We start from the raw sequence: 27,174 nt of genomic DNA, 5'->3' as shown, positions 1-27,174 counted from the left end.
CGCGCGAGGTCGAACGGGACGTACGACATTGATTACGACGATGGGGAGAAGGAGAAGGAAGTCGCGGCCAAGTTGATCCGGTCTCGTGAAAAGGCGAGCAGTCCCAAAAAGAAGAGTGAGGAAGAGTCTGACCTTATTCACGGAAGCGCCAAGAAGTTCAAGGAAGGCGAAAAAGTGGAGGCGCAATACAAGGGTAAATCCAAGTTCTATCCTGGTGTGATATCCAGGGCGCGACTCAATGGCACCTACGATATTGACTACGACGATGGAGAGAAAGAGACAAGCGTTGCCGCCGAATTGATTCGCTCGAAGGCATCGACGACATCGAAGAAACCCGAATCTTCCTCGGAAAGCTATCGCGTTGGAACTAAAGTCGAAGCATTGTACAAAGGTATGGTCATACACGTTGTGCTGGAATGTCAGGGATGATGACATAGAAATCGTCGTGTAGGAAAAACGGAGTGGTTCAAAGGCACGATCTCGAAAGACCACGGCGACGGACGTTACGACATTGAATACGACGACGGCGACAAAGAAATGAAAGTTCCTACCAAGTTAATTCGTCCTGTGAAGAGCGCTGGCGGCGGTGGTCGTGCGAACTTTCAAAAGCTAGTTGGCTCGACCAAGAAGTCCAAGAGCGGAAACAGTTCCGACTAGTAGCGTTAGTTCGACATACATATATGTGTACCAGTGTGTCATGTGCAACATCTCAACATCCCATTCTTCATGTCCTCCGCAGCATCACGCATCAAGGTCGAGTTCTGTCCATCCACGGTACGCCGTCCGCGCCAACATCTCTTTAGACTTGACCGGATAAAAATCCGGATAACCGCAGTTGCGCCAAACAAGCGGGAAAACCACCTCACTCGAATGCAGGATGACGACGCCAGAGGTACGAATCGCCCACGTCTCCTCCAAAATGACCATCCTCTCGTGTACAGAAGAGGAAGCAGGCTAGTATTGCGTCGTTCTTCTCTCCAGTTAGTAGAAATGTGGCGCCAGGTGTGGATCCTGTGCCGACGACAACCAAGAACCCACCCGTAGCGATCGCAGAAGCAAAAGAATCGTCCCCGCCAGGAAACAATACAGATACCACAGCAAACCCTCCTCTCAATATCGAGGGGATGCAAACAAAGCCATCGAAACGAAAGATTAAGTTGTCAGATACACAATCTGCAATTCAACTGGACAAACTTAAGGACGACCAGCTGACCAAGTCGTCGCCAACGTTTCATCACGAGGCTAAGAAAGACGATACAGAAATGCTTGTATCATGCGACACTGTGCCACCGAAGATGAAGAAACGTAAAACGAAGGCCCCAGCGAATGCCTTGAAAACCCCAAACGCGCAAGCCCAGCTTCCAGCGCCGACTCCAGACTCCACGACACTCGTAACGCCAGCACGAGTTACAGAAGCACCAAGTGTGTCAAGTGTAAAAGGAACGGCTAAAACGGATGTCATCACCATTGACGACAGCGACGACAATTCAGTCAACATGACCCCTTCGGATACTGCTGAGGCAAAGACTAAAAAGTCAAGGCCACAACGAGTGGCGACCACCACTGTGCACAAGCCAAACGAGCCCGCTGAGGTCAAGCCGCCTGCTCGAAAGAGATCAAAGGCAGCGGCATCCCCTGAAGCCCCTCCGGCTGTTGTCAAACCAGCTTTGAGTGGAATCTTACAGCAAAAGCATGAGTTGTACCTGCAAAAGCTCACAGACGTCGAACAACTCTTCGTTGCGCTGACCAAGGGCAAGAACAAGGACGAGTTGCTGCAAGAAATCTATGGCGCCCACGTCGACATTGGTTTGAACTTGACGACGGAGTTCTTAGCAGCCTGCCGAGAAGAATTGACAGCGGAATGTAAGTCCATCACAACAGCATGGGCGTCGGTGCCGGTGGTGGCCAAGTCCTTCATTGCGAGGCGAATTCAAGGTTGCATGGACTCTTTGAGTACGTTGGCAGACAAGATTCAGTCCGAATGGCTCGAGTGGCTGAATGCGTCGTCTGAGGTGGCCTGTTTCAATGCATCGATGGTGGAAATGGAAATCAAGTCGATGGCCGAACGAGTGTCTTATGGGGCCAAGTCGAAGAAGGCGCACATGTTCCAAGATACAACGCCGCGAGCGATGTGGGTGTGGGAGGTCGGAGCAATCGAGTCGTACTTTGACGACGATGCTGTCAAGATAATTCGCCGCGTGCGCAAACAGCGGAAACGCACTGGTCAGGCTATTAAAACATTGGACAAGATCGCCACGATGATCCTGGAAGACACGACGGATGACTCGAAGTTGAGTTTGGAAGAGGGCAAAGTGAGCAAGTTCTTCGTCGCGGTCGAGCAAGAAATCCAAAAGGCTCAAAAGCGTGGTGAGCACGAAAAGCAGAAGGCGTTGGAGAAGGACTTGAAAGCTCAGCAACAAATGGAGAAGGAGGAAGCGAAGCGGATGGACCAAGAGCTGAAACGGAAGGAGAAGGAAGACACGAAGAAGAAACAGGAAGCGTTGGCGAAAGAAAAAGAAGAGCAGGAGCTCCTGCGGCGCCGCCAAACGTGGGGCACGTTCTTGAAGAAGACGGAAACTAAACCGAGTAACGACATTTCCAGAGACCGAACGGTCCTGGCGGACAGTAATATGGAGAGAATCGACCAAGAATTGGGACTTGGAATGTCGAAGGATGGAACGGGACCAAAGAACCCACCAGCAATTTCATTGACGACTGGTACAGCACCGCAAGTTCCAGTGCAGCCGGGGAGTTGGTCCAGCCAACGTCACAGACACCCAACGTTGGGTATCAAGAAGTTGTTGCAGTTCCACGACAACTATCGACCAGCGTATTGGGGCACCAACTCGAAGAAGGCCCGAGTGCTGCGTCGAGGCCGTCGGCCGTTCGCTATGGTGGCAAGTCTTGACTACACCGTGGAGAGCGATTTGGAATGGGAGGACGACGAAATGGGCGAAAGCTTGAGTGGCAAGGACAGCGACGACGAAAACGGAGACGAGGAGGATCGACTCGATTATGGAGATCAGTGGCTGGCGTACGAAGATGAAGTCGACTACATTGACGAGCGACCTGCTGAAGATTTCGATGGTCCGCCTGCCACCACGCATAAAAAAGTCGCAGAGCATCACCATCGGCCGTCCAAGCTCGTAAAACTTATCCCTCGAATCATCGAGCAAGTCGAAGACCTCGCCGCGTATACGATCGTGGTGCTTCTCGACCAGCCCAACTTTGTGTCACCCCTGCTCAAGGTGACCCCTCCAGTAGCTGAAGAAGTCGTTGAACTTCCTCCAGCGGAGCCTGCGCCATTAGAAGTGATTTCCCCTCCTGTGAAACCGAGTGGCATCACGACGTGGCTCAAGCCCAAGCCCACATGAAGGTACAATGTAAGGGACATATCGTTGTACACACGCATTTTACTATGCTGTCTTGTGGCCGTGGTGCTTGCTCAAGCGCTCGAGCTCCTCAAATGCCGCGATGCGGTGTCCGAGTCGCTTGGCCCGTCTTTTGAACATAAGCTCGCTGGTTGTAGGATTCTCAGCCGATTTCTTCGCCAAACGCATGAACTCTTCGAGATGTGCAGGCAACTCCTGCGCCCCGAGTTGGTGGGCCTTGAGCATTGCCGCATCCATGAAACCTTTGGGGGCAGTAGCTTCCAGCTGCTCCGTCGAAAGGGGCTTGGTTGCTCGTCGAAGCATGTCCTCTTCCATGTCTGTGAGCCGGCTGAGCTCGGACGTGTCGTTGAGCAATTGGTAGTCGCGCAGTCTCTCTCGCCTCGCCCGTTCTTCGCGCATGTTGCGGAATCGCAGTCGAATGCCCAATACACAGCACGCCAGACACATAATGGCAAACCACCCGACGTTGAGGTAGTAAATGGGACCGCTGGACGGTGAGTCCAGTAAGATGTTGACAAACGCACACAGCGACGTCCACACCGACATGATGTAGATGACCGATTTGACCGTTCCAATGTACCTGCGTACACCACCACGTTGGCCATGATTTGGCAGCAACACAGGAACAATTTTCGTACCAGATCGATGACGTTTTGTTGACCAAGGTGACGGCAAACAGGAGCAAGTTGAGGCCAAATCCAATTGAAATCATGTATTGCGTGCGGAACGTGAAAAAGAGAGCGGAAATCGCCGTGATCGTCTTGGTCAACTGGCTCGTCAAATCAATGATGGGCGAAAACTTGATGTCTAACGTTTCTAGCGGGAACAGCACTTGACTCATTCCTGCGCCGAGGATTCCGATGGGAATGAAAAAAGTCGACCCCATGAGCCCCACGTATGCCAATCTACAAGCCACAGAGGATGAACTATCGACGACGTCACAGGGACATTGTACGGTTTGTGTTCGGGACTCCAACATGTGAAGTTTAGGTCGGGGTAGCTGTACAAGAACGGTTCGTTGGATCCGTTGCGTTGGAGGTAGCATGCTTCCTGCGCGGCAGGATTGTCGACGTATTGGTCGCACGTGCAGCAAAACAAGAGCGACGAAAACGAATTCACAATACCCTAAAGGAATTTCGTGGATTTATTCGTGGTGGCACAAGATTTGGACTTACAACAAACAACAGCCCCGACACGATCGGCGGCAAGTCTTTGGTAAGGCGCTGGTTCAGCGCTGGGTACGTTTTGTGGAACTTGTTGGCACACTTGAGTACGACGAGAAACAGGACCAAGATTCCACTCGCAAAAAACGACTTGAGGTACGCCAAGTTAAACGACTCAATGTGGAAAAAGTCGAAGTTTGTTATGCCGAGTTGACCAATGTAGTTGACCAAAGTCGGTAGTTTATACCCCGACGCCCTAGCTCGACACGGTAAACGCCATGGTCCTCAGAAAGCCAACGCACCATTTGACCCCTTCGCTGAACGGGATCGAATTGTGCTGGACCATCTCGGAAAACAATCCAAACAAGGCCAAGTAGTTGCTATAGTGGCGTGTTACAGGAAAGTACCGCACTTGTTGGCGCTCCTGCACCATGAAGTTTTCGGTTTCTACAATCAGCAAAGCGAACGCGTGAATGACGAGGGCCAAATATTCATGGAAGAAGGTTGTACTTTTGACGAGCAGCACAATGGACCACATGACCAAGGTAAACAAGAGGCTGAAGAACCCCGCCAAGAGCCATTTCATGTGGTAATCTGTGTCGCGGGCCGAATAATCCGTGTACGACAACAGAGTTGGGAGGTAGATGAAGAGCACAACTGCCGGAAAGATGCACCCGCCAACAAAGTAGCCCCAGTGCTGCCACAGCGGCAAACCCAAGCTGCCACTCTCGAGCATCCTATTCAAGTGTGTTCGTCAGCCAAGGTTTTGCGAACCGACCTTACCACACGCGGAACAACTCGCTCATTGCTTTCTTGAAATGCTTGTAAATCACAATGCTTTCAACGATATCTTCTTCGAGGCATTTGCGACTCGTACACGTTAGGCGAATGACTTCGCCTTCTGGCCACGACCGGTCCTGTAAATCGAGAAAGTACTCTTCGAGCCGCCAGAACGTCAGGTAAATGATGCCACGAAGGAGCGACCGGTAAACTTTGGTTGCCCGTCGTAAATGCGGGGAGCAAACCGAATCGTTAATACGAAATACCCATGGGGGGTACTTGCCCGCGTTGATTTCCCCGATCAAGTGCTCCCACGCCATTTGGTCGGACAACGGATCGTCGAGCTGCCGGTCGCAGACCGGAAGGATGTAGTTTGTGTAGAGCACTCCCATGGGTTTGCGTCGAATTTCGTCCGTATTTAAGCTTGCACCGTCGTAATCGCCACCATCCGGACTTGGTTTGTGCCACTTCCATGGACACCACGACTTGCGGCGAACGAAGGGCGCGGATGCATGCTTCTGGCTCATTTTTCGCTTGGTTGTTTTGAGCTTCATCATGGGACTCAGGCGAATGGCTTGTGTCACGAATGAGTGGCCTTTTTCCAGTGTTTGCCACAGCGCTTGGGCTGACGCGAGCGAATCTGCACTCTTTAGATCGTTCAGCAGGTAATGCGCGTGCATGAGACGAGTATGGTACACAGGTGACACGACAAAATTCCACACGTTCACTGGCAGCGTCGACGGGTGCACATAGTACAAGGCAATGTCGTTGTCCTGTCTTGCCAAGAAATTCTCAATGTTGAGCATGACGATGTGGATTTCGGTGCTAGTCAACTTTCGTTCGAGGACGTCGTCGTGTATAGCATTTTCCGGGTTCAGGAGATGGTCGATAATGAGCTCCTGCCGTTTGGACAGCAACCCCGCCAAGAAATCTTCGGCAAAGTTTGGCTTAAGCAGCACCGGGAACGACGCCGACGATGCTGCATGGGCCGTTTGAAGTAGTCCAACCTGGCGTAATACCTTCCACACCACGCTGACTCTTGCGGCCTGCTCATGGCGGTGGCAAAAGAACACCGACGCAAATGGGAATGGTGACATGAGCCGTCGTTCCATCTCTTGGGAATGCGCTTGCGTCAACAATGTGCTGTTGTGACGGCGCGCGCGATCCCCGACTATGCTTCCGTTTGACCTTTCGGACGAACTTACAACATTTGCGGCGGCTTGGCTCGAGGCGAAGCGCTCGACCATGCGCCGTGCCAGACGGAAAGGGGAGCAGAAAATGGTCTTGATCTGCGTCAGAATCGCGTTGATCAGTTCTTTGATGGCCTCTTTCAACGTCATGTTGTCGGATGTTCCCATCATAAAGTCCTCCAAGTTGTCCACCGTCCCGTCGTCGCGTAGCATTGACCGCGCGTAGAGATACCTTGTGCCAGCGATGAACTCGTCAAACTTTTTGAGGCCTCCAAGTTCAGCGGCTTCGCACAAAAAGTCGGCAATCGATGCGTTGTCGAGGGCCGCGTGACCCAAGCGCCGACGTCCATTCACTGCAAAATCGAGGCGAATGGAGCCCATGATTTCTTCGGCTTCCACGAACGACTGCTCGTCCAGCAGGGGTTTGAGCTTCTTCTTGTCGATGATCCGCTTCAAGATGAACAAGAGCTTCTTCATGTTACTTCGCATCGTGTTGCGGCACTCGACAGGGTCGGTCACGCCATAATTGGGGACTCGAATATCGTGCAGTTGGGCAAAGATCACACCAAAGTACGACGCCTCCATTTGATTGAGCGCCGCAACAACCACGGCTGCGATGCTTTCCAATTGTTTGCAAAAGAACCGCATCTTCTTTACTTTCACATCGCTGTACTCGATGTGCACTGCGCTCACGACACTGACGTACGTTTCGAAGAACATCTCGAGAACTTGATGGATCAAGACCAACACGCGGGCCGAATTGTTGACGGCGCTGAGCATGTCGCTAATGCCTTTTTTGCGACTGCGGACGAGAATGTCGCGCAAGCGGCCTTCTCGATGTTGCTCGGTAAAGTTCAAACAGTACAAGAGTTGATCTCGATACGGATTCAAAGTTTCGTGCATGGGCCGTCCTTCTGTCTTGGCCGGAACCACATTGAGCTTTGTCGAGGATTGCGCCATGATGCTCTTGTGGCTTCGATGACTCACATCTTGTTCCGACTTGGATGTTTGAGGCAGCAACTCGGTGCATTCGGCAGACAGCATGCCGAGCTTGATGCCTTTACGAACAGCAACAAAGTAGACTCGCTGGATCACATCAACAGCGTGCTTTTGGTCCCACGCAGTGCAGTCCAAGCACGTTGCGAGTGCAGCCTGAACGAGCAGGACTCGCGACTGCGACAAGCGAAATGAGATATGGATTAAGTGATTCTCCAGCAGCAGCCTCGACGATCGCTTCTCCATCACATCGCTCAACACTTTAGCAGCAAGCAGCGACGATTCAGTCCACGTGAAGGCCCCATCGACTGGCATTAGTGGCCATAAGAGGATTTCCAGGAACGGCATGACATCTTTCGACACTGCGGACGGAAAAAAGAGCCGTTCAAACTCCAGAGGCAACGGTACTTGGCTCAAAATGTTGGCCGACAAGAAGGATGCCACCAAGACGATCTGGCAGAGGGCTGGAGCAAAGTGCCTGGTACCTTTTGTCAGGTTGTTGTTCATTAGGATTTGCGCCACCCGCCCCAAGAGATGCAAGCCTGTGAACACCGTCAGGTCAAATGACTGTCAGAGAATATGTGGTCAGACGTACCGTTGTGCAAGACAAACTGTTGGCACGCAATCGAATTAGACACGATGTGAAGCATCATTTTGGTCGCGTGCTTGACGCAGTCGTCGCTTGAGTGGGCGCATTCGACAAAGTGGCGCAAATTCGTCTGGACAAAGCAGTCCTGCGAAAGCAGAATCGGGTGCGACGGCAGGAGGCGAATGAAGTGAGTCTGAATAAAAAAGTACCCAGAGCACGAGTGCTCTTTGCCACGGTGCTCGCCACAAAGAAACATGACGACTCCACAGTGTTCGATGAACAGTTGGCGCATCACATTTTCAACGAACGAAACGGACCCGTAGCTGGCCACCATGTCCGCGACAGCCACCATAAAGAGAATGGACTCCTTGTTTCGCATGCAGTGCGGATGGCCAATGTGGTGTCCACTTCGGTCGTCTGGTAATTGGATCTTGGACGACGACATCCCGTATATGTCCAACAACTGAATCATGAACATGACGTGCGACACAAACGTTTTCAGATGCTTGTGTTGCGCGCTGGCCGTGGCAGCTATCGCCTTCAGACACTGCATCCCTTGGCTATTGCCACCCGTCGCTGAACCGTTCTGGAGTAAATACGCGATGAAGCACCATAAGTTCAAGTCGACGTTGCAAAAGACTTCGTCATGCTTGCACAATTCGCCAATAAGCGCAGAAAGGAGACCCAGCTCGGGCAATTTCTTTTCTTGGACGCAGAACTTGAGCACTTCACCGAGCGGACCAGTAAGACTCTGCAAATCGGTTGCACTCACGTCGGACACGTGACCTTCGATCGAGTACGCGGAATCATGACCGGAGAACGTCGTGGGGGTGTCAAACCCACAAGCATGGTGGACGAATATCGTATCATGACCTGGAGACGACAATTCGAGGTGGACGGTGATGTTTCGGACGTCTATTGAATGCAGCCAAGACAGCTCAACATGAAGCGAGCTTGGCACGTACACACGGCGCAGTATCGTCACGTTGTCGTCGTGGTCGATTCTGGCGGTGAAAGTAGGGTTCATCACGATCGTGTTCGCATTGAGATATTTCACGCTCAGTCGAAGTTGCATGCGACGGAAATTCGTAGCTGGAGGAAGATTTTGGCATTGGGTCGGAGTTGCTTTGAGCAACAAGGTAGCAATGGTAGTTGCGTCGTAATGAGGGGACGGTGTTGTGGGTTTTTCGATGAGGTTCTTGACAGCATGCAGCAAATTTCCAAGGATCGGGTCGAAGTTTGGCAGATTGATCCACGACATGAAGCTCATGAGCTTGTTCGAATAGATGCACTCCTTGACCGATTGATGTTTTGTCACTGCTTGAAGCAGTTGTCCGGCAACACGCTGTAATCGTCCAGTTGACCTCTCCGTACAGTCGAGCAACATTTTCATGGCACTGGGACTTTCGAAGCGAGCGCATGCATACTCTGTGTGATTGCACAGATTTGCTAACACGCCCAGAGCTTCCATGTGAACGGACGCGGCGGCTTCTCCCAGTACATGATCGTGTTGACCAAAGGCAATGTCAAAAACATTCTCAAGAAGCGTTTGGTGGTGGACGCGGGTCGTGGCGTGGATGGGAAAGTAGATTGTCGGGAAAAACAACTGCACGCTTGTCGAGATCAATTCGAGTATCGAAGACAACACGTCAGCATGCGATAGCGGTCTGTGGGCGCAGAACCACGACACCCAGTCTGCCAGGAGCTTGATATAGCTTGGTATTTGCGTGGCCACTTTATGCCGAAAACACTTCATCCGATTCAACAGGTGGTCTCGACTTTGGCCCGTTAGAATGGCCAAATCAATTCCTTCGTCCGACGAGTTTTCCTTGGGTCCGAATTGGGACTTCTGTTCGACCTTAGATTTCAGAGCATACTGGTAGATTCCACACAACAATGCAACAGCAGGCCGGCACACCTAGTTCGACATCAAAGCGAGGGTTTCGGCATGTTGCGAGTACCTCCGAGTTGGCCCATCCCAAGGCAGCAAAGAGCTGCACCATCACTTTGTTTCCACACACAACATCGCTGAACACGTCGGCAAAAACATCTAAACGTTGGAGACATTGGAGCGCATAGCATCCTGTCACGAAGGTGAATCGCGCGTCAGTCTCGGATACGTCAACGACGCCACGAAACTGAACGCGATTGCGGTGGGTTGTGCCCAACGTCGCTGCCAGGACGTGAGCAACCAAGTTGATGAGAGAGGACGACGATTGGCGACACATTCGAAGAGCGGCTGCGTGGTGTGGATCGGCGCAGAGTTCACACACGAGGTACATGGCCGCACGTTGCGGGCGAGGTTGATTGCATTTCAAGCTTTCAGAGAGAGCATACATGTGAATACCAGCCTGCAGCTCATTGTTTGTGCTTTCGTCGGCAGCAACTTTGCTGGCATGGGTGGATGGGTTGGCCACATGGGGGAACACAGTCGTCTTCAGCAAGTCCAACCCGGTCATTTCTTGGCAGAACAGGTACAACACGTACACAGCTTGACTGCGAAGGGCCTCGGAATTGTCCAGAGCCAAGCATTGCAAGCAGTGCGGCAGTAGCCCACGGTTGTTCAAATGCAGACTCGTGAAGCCCGACTGAATCATCCGCTCAATCATGGTGAGAAACTGAATGTTCATCGCATTCAGTTGATTCGGGCGATCGGCTTGCAGGAGGGCGAGAATGTCACGAATATAATTGCGCGATGCAATCGAAGCGCTCATGGCAGCGTCGACACAAAATTCACACAAGAGGCCACACGTGGTCAACAGCAGGTCTTTCCACGCGTCCTTGGCCGTCAACGTAGCCCCGATGAGGGGTTCTACAAGAGTGAGATTTTCGTGCAAGTTTCGTAGGAGGCAAAATTTGAACTGCGACACCAAAGTGCATATCGCACTCACGATGGATGCATCGGCGCAATGCAACAGTTTCCAGAACAACGCTGTGGCCTACGGGGGAATGAGTTCTCCTACACGAAATCGAGTGTATGTACCATTTGTCTCAGCTGGAGGTAGGCATGACTTCCAGCAAAGCGCAACAAGCAGTGCATGAATGGATCATTCGCCACGACATCGCTATTTCCATTTCCACCACCCGAGTGCAAGATGCCACTGTATAGGAGAAGCAACATGGCGTGAACGGAATCGGCGTCAAACATATCTGCGTTGACCGTTCTATACACGACGAAGCTGCATCCCCAGTCGAAATTCGACGTCATCGGTGATATGTTGTGCACAGTGATGGACTTGGCGTCCATGTCGAGCACTTGGATGCACTTGAGCGCAAAGAAATAGACAGCCCCGTGGTTTTGATACAAATTGGCTTCATTCTCGTTCACAGTTTCTTTGGCGCGACTTGGTTTTGCGTACACAGCACGCCGACATTGGCGCAACGGGACGTCAAACGGCACATCGAATGCTGTGCTACAGTTTGCGATGGACGAGGCTGACGATCGACACACTTCTTCCAATCGGGTATCCACGCACGTATTGTTGGTAAACCCGTCGAGAATTTCCGACAACGTGGCTTGGAGAACACTGATCTCCATGACGTCAAGCTCTCGTAGCGTACATTGGGTCGAGTACGTTAATAGCGCATCCAACAAGCGAAGACTGGACAGCTGAACGTGATAGGAACTCGAGCGAATGCCGTTCAAGACATCCTTGACGACTTTACCCCACGCCAACGTGGCAAGTACATCGCGCAACAAAGGTGTTTTGGGGTGCCGGTGCGGCAACTTGGCAGCAAGGGTTGATGTTAAAATCTCAAAGCAAACGTGACGGCAACTAGGTGGAAACGAATCGTATTGACTGAAGTACTCGGATATATTGGCAAAGAGCATCGTCGCATGGATGTCCATGGCCAAATGATTGAGAACGCTGCAGACCAAAGTCACTTGGACCGCGTGCAGCTTGGACGGACTCGGTCGAAACGAAAAAGCGCACTTTACAACTTCCTCCAGATCTGAGTGCATGTTCACAATGTGCTGAACCAACGGTTTGTGTCGAGATTCAAGCAATGTCATGAGGAGTGAATAGCACTTTTTTGCACGATCTCCGTCTTCATCGGGCTTGCCAAGAATTGCTTTCAGGAGAGATGAAACAAAAAAGCTGCCAGTGGAGGTCCAATGCATCACCAGTTGTTCGTGCACCACGACTGCGCCGGCAAGCATCGCAATTGAAGCAACCCAGCTAGACCAATTGGAGTGGAGATTGAAGTTTTCCATGGCAGCCCTAGACACCAAGAATTGACAGAACTCGGCTCTTATCGCAGTGTCGACTTTTTCGAATGCATGCGTTGTCCCACATATAGCCACGAGGTGTTCCAAAAGCCGCAGCCAAAGTAATGTGCTCTGAGAAGACTCTAACATGCTTCGTCGAATGCAAAGGAAGGGTACATCCATCCTGATGGCTTTCACTGCGAATCGATAACACCGCGCAACCAACACCTGCATCACGGATAGCCCAGCGGCCTCGACGCTTTTGTCTGTGTTCATGTTGAGGATATCGATGACCCGTTCAACAAAGTTCAGGTTTGTTTTCGACAGCCAAAAGCACAATGTCGGATTGTGACCAAGAAGTGATTGGAGACTCGTAAGTACCTACGGCGGTATTAGATACTGGCATAATCCGACTACCACTTACTGCGATGACCAGACTGAGTTCAGCGTCGACGAGAAGTAACTCAATTTTTCTAAACAAGAGTACACTTTGGCAACGCGCGTGACTTTTCGAATGAGCCAACAGACCGAACGCAGCCAAAAGAATTTGCTTGGAGGTAGACGTTGATGTTGGCGAGTCCAAGGATTGGATAAATTCAATTGAATGAGCAATGGCAATCTCAACCAGATGTCGAAATGAAGTGGATGCTTGGAGTTGTCCAGACCCCATTATTCGTAATGTTGTGAGAGCTACTTCCATTAGCAGCCAGTTTTGAACGTGTGGAATGAATTGGCGATCGCGAGACCACGAAAAATAGCTCATGACATTGTCCGGCGCAAATCGAAGGGCTGGAAACGGCATGTCTGGTGCAAAATGCCGCAAAGAAGAACAAACGTGACCTGAAACGGTGTTGGCAAAGCGCACATCCAAAGTGCTGCCACAATTTAACGCAGCGACTTGATCCAGCTGAAAACGCATGTACCCCATGAACATGGTACGCTCAATGTCGGATACGCCACGCTTGCATATGACTTCGGCAACATTTGAATAAACGCGATGCCCATTGTTCCCAAAGAGCGTGCTGGACATCGGATGCGACGAATTCATTTCCCAGAGCCACAGAAATCGCACGACCATGGCGTTGGAATCATGGTTGCCAAGAGTATTCTTCAACCGCATCACACAGCGATTTTCAAAAGCTTTGGCAAACTCGAAATGGGGGTCTGCCCACGCGTGCATGAATTCGGCAACTGTGACCAAAATTCGCAAGATTTGATGCACAACTTTGCTGGATGCATGCGACACGGCCAAGTCGAACATGGAGCGAGGTAGTGCACCGCCGTCGTAAGTGCAAAACGATCGTGCAATGTCCTCAACCTCACAGAGTTCAGCTATTAGACCCAGTGTATGCAGCTCGATCTGACGGTGGGCGACTTCACAAGTCTTCAAGTACATTTTGCTGGACTGTTCGATCGTGTTCATCCATGGTTTCCATCCTAGCGCAGAGGATGAAGCGTGATGATCCCAGACTAGCTGCCGGACGGGCGGCTCCATGCAGGCAAACCGAAGTAACTGTTGAACACCACAAAGCATTTCTGGCTTGGCAGATGAATGTGATAGCAAGCCAATGCATGGTAAAATGTGTTCAATGGTCAGCGCCTTTCGGGCAAAAGTCGAATGCAAAAAGGCCGAGCCAAGAGCATGCAATGCAGCGCACGTCCTTGGTATAGACGCTTCCAAATTGGCAGGAGGCGACAACACGAACTCCAACAATTGTTGCTGCAAACCGACTACACACAATTTCGTGGCAAACAACGGGTCAGTGCACAGCGATCGAATGAGCAGGAGCACAGCAATTTGAAACTCGGTGTGTCTGTGGGACCGTTCAAAAAAGTTTCCGAGCACGTCGATGATGTCAGTTTCGTCGCAGCTTCTTGCAACTTGTTTTGCATTTCCTTCGTGCTCATAACATAGTCGCCACAAACACTCCATACACATGGCAAGCTCAAATTGGTGATCGGGAGACAGCTCCACCTTGAGAATGCGATGGGTCAACGTTGAGACCAAGGTTGTGTTGGAACCGAAGAAGTGCCGGTATGCTCGGCTGTACACCTGGTCTCTCTCAGCATCTAGCAAGAGATTGAAAAAGTCGCAGTAAATTTTGTCGCGGTCAAGGTTGATCGCTTCCTCGAGTTCCACGGACATCTTGCAAAGCACCGGCTTGATGCCACGGTGAAACGTTCGTTCTGCCCAAAGCATCCGCCGAGTTGGTTCATCGAGGCAGAACAATAACATCAAGTGGAGCACGTCACACAGCAACCCGCCATCGCACGAATTCAATAAGCGTGCGAACCCCACGTGCAACCCAGCGTCAGTGAAGTTTTTCACAATGGACGGAGATTGCCGAAGAACTTCACACACCATCGCAGTCAAGTGTCGATGCAATTCCTTGTCCGGCGCGACTAAACATTGGTGGAAAAATTCGTGATGGCGGACTTTCCAAGTCGACGGAATCGACACCGCTGCACCTGGAACCAACTTGTACACTTGACGCAAGAGTACAATGACTTCACTCGTGAGTTGACCAGATGTACTCCAAATGTCAATTGCATTGAGGATACCATGGAGAACCGAGTGGCCTTGAAAGATGTCAAGCTTGATGTTCATTAGCTCTTGGGCAATACTTGGGTCGTTGCAGAACCGTCGAAGAGTTTGGAATGCAGCGATGACAACCTTGTCGTCCAACGACGATAGTGCCATCATAACAATAAAGTTGATCAATTGACTATCTTTGACCAAAATCAAGGCCATTTCAGGAACTTGCGACAAGTGACCGAGAACGCATAAACTGTGAACTTGGAGCAACCGCAATTGGGACTCTTCATATGCAAACATCGACATTTCTTTTGTCCAAACAAGATGGCGGTCTCCACTCTCAATCGCGTCGAACAGCTTTGAAATGTCGGCTGACAGCTTTGTCAACGTATCGCTTGAGAAGGCGCGTCGATGTAGGTCGTAAGTCCAAACGTAGGCAGTGGTGTTAGGTGACGCATGCACCTGATACCGGCTGTGATCAAACCCTTCAATGCGAGTGTCTGTGGATATCCACTTCGGACACCATACGATTTCGCCACGCCCAAACGATCGCTTCCACTGGACTGACTTGGCCAGCTGAAAAGAAAACATAGTTGGTTTATAGGACACGGTTACAGTTCCCCGACAGACCACGATCAAATCGGTCATTGTGACCGGAGAGAACGCCTGCGGCATTGGGATACGTCGGCACATGGCGCCAATTTGCTCCATGTCCAGGGAACGTAACAACGAACACTTCCGCAAGAACCCAAAAAGTTCCAGGGACACGTGATGTGGCACTAGCAAGCTCGAGCTAGCGCTACTTTGACGTTTTGTGCGCAACAAACGAGCTTGGTCTTCAATCAGGATGCGAAAAATCTGCTGTGTGAATCGTAATCGACATCGGTGCTCGTTGGTCCCAATACACGCGTTGATGGTTTTCCAAATCGAGTTCGCAACTAGTTTCCGCTCCTTGGCGTCGACGGATGACATGTAGTCGTCTCGAGTCAATCTGTGTCCTTTGTCCGTCGCCATGTTGCACGTCGTGGCAAGTTTGGCGCCCATACGAGACACGACATCCAGCACCTTGGCGCGCTTGTAGCTCGCATTGTTTGAGTTGATGATGATGTCATCGCTTACATACTGCTCAACCAACCACAACGGCATCGTCGCAGCTCGACCATCGTGGCACACCATAAAGTTCTTCGAGTCGAACGAAGGCCATGAATCAAGCGCTTTGGTCAGCTTCACCAACGTGACTGGCTTCAGCATGCGAAAGAAGCGCACGTTTGATAGCTGCGCATACTTTTTGACGTCGATCATGGTGTTGGTGTCGACGAACAAATGTCCGCCATCACTCTCTATAACAGTCGCTCCAAAGATTGCTTTGAGTTGTTTCAGCTTTTGCTCAAGCACAGTACTATCGGCATTGCCAAAAACCGGGAGTTCTTCAAACACTTGCATGGAATACACGCCTTGACAAATCCAGGGCGTGCTTGTCAATTCAGCGATGAGAGCCATCGCAATCTGCTTTACTTGCGTCTTGACGTGGGATGTCAAGTCGAACAATCTCAAAAATATGCGTGGATTTGCTGCAAGGACATCCATAGTGTCAGGATGCAACAAGATACTGTCCTTCAGCAACTGCAAAGTGGTGAGTAGCACGTATAGTCGCGATGGAATCACTGCGGCACACTCGTACTCCAACTCGAGGTCCAAAATCTCGACAAGGATATCCAACCCATCAAGCTTCAAGAACCAGCTCAAGAACCTTGCGTCGTGATCATTGAGAGCCTTGAGCACTCCCAACGAATATGGAAGGACCTTTGAATGCGACACTTCGGTCACGTAGTACGTCATAGAGAAGGGCTGCTTGCCATGATCCCTTTTTTTCCAGGTGACTCTTCGCTTGCCCAGACGCATCCCGCTTAGGCACTCTGTGACCAACGCTGGAATTGCATTTTCGTCCATCACGCCTTCGTTGGCGCTTTCAGGTGCAATTTCTGGCACATTGGCCATCATTTGGGCAAGCTTTTGCATTGTCGGGGTGTGATTGGAATAGGCATGCAAGATGACAAACCCCCGAAAATGTTTGGAAAATGAGTCGGATGCCTTTTCGTGTGCAAATGCCGAATGAAAGTACCGCAAGGCAGTCTTGTACGATAGATTTAACGTGTCTCCACTCGCCTGCAGGAACTGGTTTTGGTGAACGATGTCGTGGACAAATCGAATGAACTCGGACTCGAGTTCGATCAGCCACCAATGAGATGATCTCGACAGGTTTCTCAACCCGTCGGGCTGACACACCGCCAGCAGCTCCAACACTGCCAGCAAGTGTGACTGCGAAATTTCGAGATCTCCCTTGAGCTTGATAGTCGCCATCAGTTTTCGCAGCACTTTCCACGACAACGGCGAGCCTGGAACGTGATTTGCACCGGCAAATGTGAAATTCCGCAAATCAGCTGGAGTTGAGTGCTCCAACAAGAAGAATAGAGGCAACGGATCTGGTCCCTTTGGTCCGACGGGAGTAAGTTCTGTGGTATGCGCGAGGCTTTCTCGTCGATGGTCGGGTTGCGTCGTCTTGGAGCACGCATGAATCTTGAGGATGTCCAAGAAAAGTTGAGTCTCGTTCTTGGCCCCATACAACGCATAGTACACGTGAATAAGCTTGTCGTCCAAACTCCCCAAATTTGATAGCTCGTCAGCGTTCATGTTTTGAAGGTGAAGTTGCCATATTTTTCCCATTTTTGCAAAAACGGTCTGCTCTTGTGTGGTGTCGACGGGAAAGGTGTGTCCTGTTGTTGCTGTGGTGAGTTTTCGAGTGTTTCGCCGTTTTGGTTCTGGTGGCTTCAAATCGTGCGGTTTTAGTCGTCCCTGCTCCTCTGTCAAAGCGTGCCGAAGTGCTATGCTAGTGTTGAAAAGCAGATAGCACAGAGTGTCAACCCCGACCAGCCTCAAATTTGACTCGATGAATTCGTCACCATCCTCCGTTGTCAACTGCATCGTTCTGCCCAGTAAGGCCAAAATTGGTCCCGTCAAGTATTCGTGAATCAAAGGCACGTCTTGTTTTCCAAACGCTATGATGTTGCGGCAGAACAGCATAATGTTGTTGAAGCACACTTTGTCAGATACCACGCTTTCCATCGTGAGCAAACTGCATGTGAGCCGAATGGTTCGCTTGAAGTGTTTAGACGAGACCACCGCCTCACTGCCCGCGACGCGACACAGCGCAAACAAGCACGCACGGAGCATGCATGGCACTTGCACTTGAATCCTAGCCATCAAAATTTTGACACTTTGGCCAGACAAGTCGTCAATACCTGTCGTTGATGATTGAAAACAAATGAGTTGAAATGTCTGCTGTCACCCCCATGAATTCTCGCACGCCGTCCTCCGAACACAGCTGACCCACGACCACAACAGCGTCAATGATACACCCCTTCTTCTTGGTAACAAATGGATTGTTGGTGTCGCCGCAGATATCTCGAAGCTTTAGTAGCATTGCAGATCCTTGACAGGACAGTTTTTTTGTGGACGTTGCATCCAGAAGTTGCTGGCGGAATAAATGGTTAAAGCACGCCGCCTTAAGAATTCGGAGGACGTTGAACACAATGCAATTGGCCTCACGATCGGGAACGCTGTTGTACATGATTCCCTTCGCTGCTCGAATTCGTTTGGACAGCAACAGCCAGCGAAGGGTTTCACCTCCGTTTGCCTATAAGTATGATCGTGATGACATCGATCTTGTCTATAGTGGACTCTAACCTTGCGGAGCAGGTCGGACGGAGTGCACATGTAACATCCATCCTTGGTTTTACAGGTACATCCATACACTTCGGTGTATCCGCAATTGTGTGCTTCAAATATAACGTTGAGCAAGAGCAGGCACTATCAAAGTGACGCCGGATTATGTACTGTTTCAACAGTACCAACACGTACGTATTTGTAGATCTTGTACATGTGGCGCGAGATCTTGAGCTCTTCAGTCTTTTGAAAGTAGACTTTCAGGAGAAGTCGCTTCTTCATAGTTCGGAATTTCTTGAGCATCCCGACCTCCAGCGATGCGATGGCTCCGTCGATTTCCTGAGAGACGTCATGTTGGTTTTCAACGGTGGGGGCTCGTGGCGACTGTTCATCAATGTCGATGCTTCCCTTTTCGCTCTCAACACAATTGACCATTTGCAACTCGTAAAAGCCTCCCAGAACGTGGCAGATATGCAGAATCGCATGCGACGAGTGCTTTCCCAAGTATAGTGCAATCGCCGACTCTTCTTTGCAAATCGTGAACAAAATGCACACCAAGTCTATCAATTCTGTCAACGTCGAGTCTTGACCCAGTACCGCTACGAGCGCATCCAGCCGCTCAGCTTTGAGAAACCACTTTGCGTTGCCACCCTTGCAAATAACTTTGGCCAGTGATGTGCACAACTACAACCACACACAGCTCATACTTAAGGGAAATGTACAGAAAGTTGTGCCATACCATCGGCCGCAAAGGCTTCCTCGCATACTCTTCGACATGATGGTCTTGACCATGCAATTGAGCTTCGCCAGTGACTGCATGGATCATGTTGCAAATTGCATCGATTATGCAATCGTCGTTGACAAAACTCAACAAATCCAGTTGGATGATCAAGCGAATGAGAATGTCCATCAAACCTTGACCCGCCTCCTTCCGTTTCGGGTCTTGCAAGACTATGCTAAATTCATTCAGCATTGCGCTTAACGCATTTTTTGCTGTAGGCGTGTTGAAATCGTCAGCAATTAACCGCATTTGCACTGGGTTAATGTACGTCATAGCGATTTCAAGCATCAAATGGATGGCCTAGTTCGTTGGATTAACGTGTGAGTCAACCTTGTGGTGATGTACCTGCACTCTGACTCTGAGATTTGAATGATCAAGCAGAGTGACGACTTTACCACGCTCGTCAAACATCATCCGACATAACGGAATGGTCGTCGTATATTTGCTCAAGAGCAACCGTGAGCACTTCAACGCCATGGCTTGAACAGGTGGAGTGTACGATGAGTCAAAGCACATGTTGCGTAAATGGTCGAAATCAGAGCGGTTGAAGTAGCAGTCGAAATTGGTGGTCGAGCTCAATTTGATCAGACTTCGCAAGCCACGCAAGACTTCGACAAGAACAAAAGGCTCGGAGGCTCGGTGGAGCAACAAAACAAATGTGTCTTTAATCACTTTCTACTCCATGCAGCATTGAGTTGACGAAAACCACGGTAACAGTTCGTACCTCAGATGTTGTGATATAGTCGTTCGAAATTGTGATATCTTTCGACACAATCCGAATGGAATTTGCGACAAACCGTACCAACTGGACAAATGCTCGACCCTCACGATTCAGTCGAAGCCCTTCGTCATACATAGAATGTGACCCGTACAACTCTCGGGAATACCACTTTCCTTCAAGATCAATTCGAGGCAGGACCAACGGGTTGGCTTTTCGGTACTGCGGGGACTTGGGCTGACTCTTGTTTCGAAACTGCTGAACAAGCATCAGAGCTCGACTGAAACCAAACTCCGTCATGAAGTAGAGGGCCGTTTCGTGGTTTTGCATCAAAATCGCAAGCGACGCGCAAGCATACTCGGCCACAACTAAATCTTGGCTGCCGGCACATTCCACGAGTGTCTTTAGCTTTACTCGATCAAGTGGTTGTGGTGTTGACTTTGCTGAAATTTCCGGCGTTGGCGACGAGTACGCGACGAGCGGGGTCGCTTGCATCGGCACTGCAACCTCGTCGCCGTAGAGAAACCACGTTTCCTTTCCTTTGGTGATCATGAGGAGCCCCCACAGTAACTCTACAGAAAATTCTTGACCGACACAGACACCCGTCGTCGATACTCTCTTTTGCTGAATGAACCCGAACAGTTTTTTCAGAAATACATTGAGCGTTTGCTTCTCCCAGAGCTCATTCAAGTTGGATTGTCGACACACAGCAAACACTATGTTCCGCAGGGCAAAGCAATACGTGGCAACAAAGTACTCGGGGGGGTTGAGCTCTTCCGCAATGAAATACCCCTACTCATTCCATCATCGGTATCCTGTGCTAATTGCCATCGCGCATACCACAATGGATCGACAAATGACCTTGATTTCGTCGGAACCTTTAATTTGGATCAAGTTGGTCGTCATGCATGACACGGCGTTCATGAGAATAAAGTACAACGTGGAAGTCCGGTCGTCGCGGTCGCTCACGGCAGTCTCAAGGTTTTCTTCCCACTCGAGCAATCTGTCGCCTTTCGTCACTTTGTTCAGCGTGTGGAAGGACGACCCTCGACGCAACGTATTGAAATCGTTGCTGTCGAACAGCATCTTGAGCTGTAAATTCAAGCTCGACATCAGATTTTGGGTATCGTTGCCGATCTCCTTTTTCTTGCCGACCATCGAGACTTGTTCCCTTGGTGGTTCCACTGGCCCAATGAACCCGTTCTTGTTGATTTGTTGCACGTAGTGGTCCAGCCGGGTTGATCGACTTCGATTAATCATCCCGAGGCTACTGTAGGAGTGCTGGAGGATGCGTTTGAGGGTTTGGCTTGTAAGATAAGGACTCAAACTCGAATTGTGTACTACATGAGAGCACAGGAGACTCACGGCCCAGATGCAGTATTGCTGCTTTGTCGAAATATATAAGGTCGTGCTGCATTCATGCACATCAAGGAGCCGAACAAGGACGTTTTCCTTGATGCAGATCTCTGCGATGTCTTTGTCGTACAGCATGCAACATAGGCCAATGATCGCCGGAAAGTGTAAAATTTGAATCGACTTGTCGAACCTGGCGTCAATGAGGGTCACAAAAAGCACGAGCAAACTAGGGGTTCCGTTGCGAGATTCGTCCACCAGGCTTTGCTCGTGTTCGGCTGCAATCAAACGTAGTGTATGTGAGCTCTTGAAAGTAATGTCGGACAAATCGACATCTGACCACAGAGGCGGAATGATGTCCATCACGTGCGGGTTGAGTGTCCCCACCACGAGTGATGCGATTTCCACGACATTCGTAGCGTATACTGCGATGGACAATTGCGGAACCTTTCGTTGGAGGCCGAAGTGGAGTATCATAGCGAAGAGGCGGAATATCTCGATCTCAAGACTTGGTGTACTGTTCAAGTTGAAAAACGCAATGATTTCCGCTGGCACAACTTCAAAAAACTTGACCAGATTGTCGGCCAGCTTGATCTTTTGGGCAAGAGCGTAAATGGTCCGGAGAATTGTTGTCTTTGTAATCGATTGGGGAGGCATTGCTTTCACATAGGACGTGTTTAACATCTTCAAAAGAGACAAGATTCCAGTCATATTCTTTTCTTGGGCCCAACGACTTCCCGACCGGGTTTGAATCAAATCCAAATACACTTTTAGCACGCTTTCATACATGTCGATGTTCCTACACGAGAAGCTTAGTAATGCCCATTACATCTTTTTTCGCTCACCATAACACGGATATGCCACATCCGCAGTCGCAAACGATCGATGTTGAGAACGCAAATGAGTCTGAAAACCCTTGGAGCACATCTGAAAAAGATTGAAGTGCCATGTTCACGTATGCATCCAACTTTTCAGCACGCACGTCAGCGATGAAATGAACGAGCCAGAATTTATGGTGCACAATAAGAGCTCGCGGTCGCTTCGAAAATTCGTGCGTGAGAAGCAGATCGATGATCAATTTGTGGCAAATTTGATACGTCGGAGTGTCGTCCATGAGAATTCCTGTCCGGGAAAATGAAGGCGCTGTCATTGCTGCATCCAGCAAGACCATTCCTTTGCACGCCACAAAGTTTTTCTGCTCAGAAGTTCATTTTATATACTCCACGAACAACAAAGGGTCATACCTGCTTTTGGTTCAAGTGTTCGAGTTCGACAGGTTGCCCCATCGAGGTCATCTCCAGAACACTTGTCGTCGAAGTTGTAGCCACAGTCACTTTGAGAATGATCTGGAAAAGTCGCAACGCTGCTGTCCCAAAAAAGCAAATCAATGACATGACTGGGTCGTCTTCGCCACAACAATTGTTTGCGCGAGAAATTGTGTCCATGAGAAGTTGCAGCAAGTCGTGGGATAGAAGGGACGTGTTGTCGGCAATGGTAATGAGCAATTTTGTCATGGCTTTCTTCATAATAGCTTCCGAGAAACGTGCGAGCAATCTGTCTTCAATGAGCAGATCGTAAAAGGGCCCACCCAACGCCAGTGATCCCCATGCCACTTGACGGACATCCAAAAGATTTTCCATGATAAAATGAATCCCTCTCTGCAAAATGAAAACACTGACATGCTCGCCGTCCGATTCGGCTATTTGCTGCAACAAGTCATTGAACGCGTTTGGTTCGTGGGCGTGAATTCGACTTGTCTGGGTTGTTGGGGCCAGAATTGGTCCATAGAAACGAATTTGAACACGCAGTACTTTGTGGGCTACGGCATATCCCACGGCAACGTGCCTAACAGCAGGATGAGACAAAAAGAACGCTAGGTTCGCCGACGACAGCAGATTGCTTGTAAGAAACTCAAACCGGCGCAGGTTTAGACCAAACGCTGCTCGGTGGTTAAATGAGTCTTTTTTCTTGTGGTCAAGCATATTCGTCCAAACTGTGGCAACGTGCTTGACATGTTCTTCAAGCTCGGCATGCAGCCGCTGGGACACGTCAAGTTCATCCAGCCAGGCATCATCTTGTTGGACTGGCTCGGGGGTTGGTAACAAGACGATAAATTCGCTAATGCATTCGCTCTCGGCCTTGAAAAGGTAGCGGTCGAGGCCGTCGGATGTTACATTGGACTTGCTATCCCAGCGAGCCTTCCATAACGTGGTCGCTTTGGCAGCCATAGTATTCGATTGCTTCCACACGGATGCACACAGCTCTCCGGACAACGTCAACCTGTCGTGCTTTGCCTTTACGCGTTCAATGTTGATCTTATCCAACCCTAAACGTGGCCCAAGTGCCTCTTCCAGGTAATTCGCCAACGAATTTGGAACGTTGACGGTGTCAAGAGCATGAGATTTGACCATTTCCATGATAAACCGCAGGGATTGGGCATTGTGGATGTTGTTATTCGACGCCAGTGCAGTCACCAGCTTCAGTTGAAACAACGCGTGCGACCCAGTCATAAAGGTTGCTAAATTGGCCAGAAACGATGGGAGCTTGCATGATCTGTCTTTGACCAACACCTTCGCGCGGGGAATGCATTGAAGAAGCAACCGCACGCGCTTCATCAACAGATCGGACGTGACGTCACTGAAGGCTAACTGGATGTCGAGAAGCTTTCCTTGTCGCTCTTCGATCGCTTGGAGCACGGTCTGCACCCGTTCAGCTTGGGTTGGCGCAAGTAAAGTAAAATATCGCAGCTTTTTGTCGGTCGACCTCGAGCTGTTGTAGAAAGAAAATATCAAAATGTACAGCAGCTCCAACAAATCCTTGAATTCGGTCTCTAGATTGGCCTGGTTCTTGATGAACTGTGGCAAGAACGGCTTTTCCTTGGCCGGGACGAACGTAAGCTTGTATATTTCCATCGTCTCGCGCTTCGTGAGAGCTGGGAACGTGCCTTCGAAGATCGTGGAACGAATTTGAGTCGGACGAAACCACTGAGATATATGGCATACAATCGCCAACTTGGCTTCGAGTTGACCGATCGTCTCCAACTCGGCTTCGGTAACACCACCCTTCTTGTCGATCAAGCTGACAAGTGCACCAACGTCGTCCAATATGCACTTTCGAATGTCGTGTTGAATGTCGCGCAACTTGCCAGAATCACAAACACTCAATTCCTCGTCCACAGCAAGCAAGAGCTCGTGGAATGACGAGTTCGCTGCATCGAACATGTCGATGCCGTACTCATACGGGTGGGGTACTAGTGGCAACGTGGACTCGCGGATATACTTGAGAAACGCCACCACAATGCAATGTCGTGCAATCGAGACAGATTTCGACCGCGGTGCATACAACTTGTCGATTTCATCTTTTCGGTTTTCAAGGTGATACATGTGGATAGCAGCACCGCTGTGAACGAATGCTCGTAGCTTCTTCATCGCATTGTCGACACTACTCAAATCTTTCAACTTCGTCACGGCTTCATGCATTTGATTTGTTGGGGGAGGTGAATCTTCGTCTTCGTCTTGGGCGACATGGCTTGCTTTCTTGGCGGCAATTTCCAAGCTTTCTCGGAGGCGTCGATGATCGTTGTCTGCGGATTGAACGATCAGCGCAGGGATCTCTAGAGTCGACGCTTCGTTGTTGAGAGTCCCCACTTTTCTCCTTTTGTGCACTTGGAACGTAGCCTCCTTTAGCGCGTGAGGTTGACGTAGTTGTTTTGCGATTTTAGGGGAGTTATCGTGTGTTTCTCCTTCCTTGTCGTTGTAATGGGAAGCTAACGCCCGTTTCCTTTTCAACTCAGACTCAATCTTTGCCACAACTGGCGTGGACGAATCAACCAGATGAGAGGACAAAACTGACACCGTCGCCTTGGCTCCTTTCACGGTTGTTGGAACTGAATTTAGTATCTGCATGCGCTCCGCCTTGTTTTGTTTTGGCGCCACGATGTCAACTCTATTCTCCGATGTGCTGACGACTGGCACTTCAACCTTTTCATGCTCCTTGGGTCGCCGAAACTTCATGTTTGGCACACGCACGAACTTTTTCAATCGCCCTATGAAGTTGTCCTCCGACTCATGGGTGATTGGACGCTCTAGCTTTAATGTCTCAACAACGGCTTTTGCGTTGCCATCGTTTATAGTGAATTCTACCAAAGTGGTTGTAAAAAGAAGGTCAGGGCAGGTCTCTGTACCAAGCAATGCAACATCTTCCGTCGCTCCGATCAGCTTGCGGAATTCGACTTCCTCCATTGTGGTCGTAGTCGACAGGGTCTCATCATGGATCGCTTTCGCACGAATGACGATGCGCTCTTGCTTGGGATAAAATTGAAACTTGATCTTGCAATCGTGGCCACTAATCTTAGTCTCAATTTCATAGATTGTGCGCTTGTGCGGAGGAGAGAAATGTGAAGGTCCTTCGACAACATGCCGTGGAATGTGACCTAATATTGGTGACGATGTAGCCTTCACTTCGGCAACACGTTGGGGTGCAACCGCGTGCTTGGGTTCTTGATGCTGGCGGCCAACAAATTGCTGGAAGGCGGCTTGCTGACGGTCCTTCACCAAGAGCCGTTTCAACTTGTCTTCTTTCGCCTTAGCCACAGTGTTGGATTTAATGCGGATAGGTCCTTCGTACAATTCCGACACGAGAGTTGTGCTCTCTCGCAGGCCTTCAATCTCCGACTCGTCGTCGCAGTGGCAAAAAGTGTAGTTCTTGGGGGAGGTTTGAACGAATTGGGTGATGATCTTTCGTGTCTCGCTTAAGGTACTTCCCCTGTACACTTCAATTATTCCAAGCCGAATGTAACCGAGTTTGTCATCGTGCAGCATAATATCCTTCTCAAGCCATTCGATTGTGTCGGGGACACGGCGCTTGAGAGAGTCGAATGCACTTGTCCGAGAATTCGTCACATCTTCAAAGGTTTCACTGGCAATCGCAGACGGTATGGACGACTTAGAAGCGTAGAATTCAGTAGCAACAGTGTCCTTTTCGCTTTTCATGACGTTTGAGTCGTTCACAGTGCTTGGTCGTGGAAAAGAAAGAGTTGAGGGCTTTGAGTTTGACGTCAACGGCCTGGTCTTGAGCTGACGATAGCGAAACTTATCGTCAGCTTGGCCTATGCTAAAAGCTGTCGTGGAGTCTGTCAAGGAGAGCTCATCGTCGAAGTTGTGATTGAGGCCATCATTGTAAATCCTCTCCTGAAAGAGTCGATGCTTCTTGTTCTCGATGTCCTCGAGGGCGCTCTGGAGTGCTTCCTTTTCGGCCGCGTACTTCTGCTTGGAAGGGGAGAGCTTAAAGTGGAAGTACTTCTTCATTTTGCCCCGGCCGCCTTGTTCTTGAATAGCTTTCGTCGCGACGCTGCGGTTTCATTGCAGATTCCGAACAGTAGCGCCTTTTCGCGCACATATTTCAATTGAGTACACAACCCAGCGAAATATAAATTCAAGCGACACTTCAAATTTTCAATACACCATTGTATGTTTGCTTGTATATGGGTACAGGAAAAATAGTCCTGTGATCCTGATCTGAATTGTTAATGCATAAGAAACCATTTGAGCAGATGAACGTAACGCTGTAATAATTAAAATTATAGCTGGTGATGTATCTATTAGAAATTGTTCGGACAATAGAGTGATTTCGCAAATGGTATCCACACGATTTTCTCTGCAAGAAATTGCAAAACGTCTCACATGAATATTTTTGTGGCGCGTGTTGATTTCGCCACAGGGAAATTTGGTTGTCACTGACAGTG

At 49.9% G+C, this 27,174-nt stretch overlaps 3 protein-coding genes across 3 annotated transcripts in view; 2 read left to right on the top strand and 1 right to left on the bottom strand.

Annotated features, from left to right (window-relative positions):
• H310_00507 (hypothetical protein) overlaps positions 1–721 on the top strand; it is a gene marked incomplete at its 5' end in the record, with an annotated part of 2,704 nt that extends 1,983 nt beyond the window's left edge. Inside the window, 2 exons of the mRNA XM_008863324.1 lie at positions 9–391; positions 452–721. Coding sequence (XP_008861546.1) covers positions 9–391; positions 452–657 — 589 coding nt within the window. The 3' untranslated portion in view covers positions 658–721. The remainder of the gene's footprint in view (positions 1–8; positions 392–451) is intronic.
• A 117-nt stretch (positions 722–838) lies between these two features.
• Positions 839–3,427, top strand: H310_00506 (hypothetical protein). The gene is made up of 2 exons (XM_008863323.1): positions 839–892; positions 942–3,427. Exons 1-2 carry the CDS (start codon positions 878–880, stop codon positions 3,372–3,374), a joined length of 2,448 nt encoding a protein of 815 aa, XP_008861545.1. The 5' UTR covers positions 839–877; the 3' UTR covers positions 3,375–3,427.
• Positions 851–26,791, bottom strand: H310_00505 (hypothetical protein). Its single transcript, XM_008863322.1, has 21 exons — positions 25,615–26,791; positions 22,676–25,569; positions 22,277–22,626; positions 20,919–22,230; positions 20,085–20,870; positions 19,706–20,035; positions 19,319–19,660; positions 18,775–19,263; positions 18,601–18,723; positions 18,156–18,550; positions 12,745–18,109; positions 11,094–12,701; positions 10,072–11,049; positions 8,117–10,028; positions 5,339–8,063; positions 5,066–5,292; positions 4,858–5,002; positions 4,568–4,811; positions 4,348–4,517; positions 4,031–4,297; positions 851–3,972 (listed from the first exon to the last, which is right to left on the bottom strand). The coding sequence occupies exons 1-21, from the start codon at positions 26,735–26,737 to the stop codon at positions 3,417–3,419; spliced, it is 22,341 nt and encodes a 7,446-aa protein (XP_008861544.1). The 5' UTR covers positions 26,738–26,791; the 3' UTR covers positions 851–3,416.
• Positions 26,792–27,174: the final 383 nt, after the last annotated feature.

This window comes from Aphanomyces invadans (assembly GCF_000520115.1).
Source record: "Aphanomyces invadans strain NJM9701 unplaced genomic scaffold supercont1.1, whole genome shotgun sequence".
NCBI lineage: Eukaryota > Oomycota > Saprolegniomycetes > Saprolegniales > Verrucalvaceae > Aphanomyces > Aphanomyces invadans.
This window is presented reverse-complemented; position numbering and strand designations above follow the sequence as displayed.

What these genes read in the sequence shown, in the direction of transcription:
- H310_00505 (XM_008863322.1), bottom strand. Translation starts at nt 26,737, where the DNA reads ATGAAGAAGTACTTCCACTTTAAGCTCTCCCCTTCCAAGCAGAAGTAC. An exon ending in ACTATATCACAACATCTGAG is followed by an intron (nt 20,036 to 20,084) that starts GTACGAACTGTT and finishes TGCATGGAGTAG; the next exon opens with AAAGTGATTAAAGACACATT. An exon ending in ACAGTTTGTCTTGCACAACG is followed by an intron (nt 8,064 to 8,116) that starts GTACGTCTGACC and finishes CGGTGTTCACAG; the next exon opens with GCTTGCATCTCTTGGGGCGG.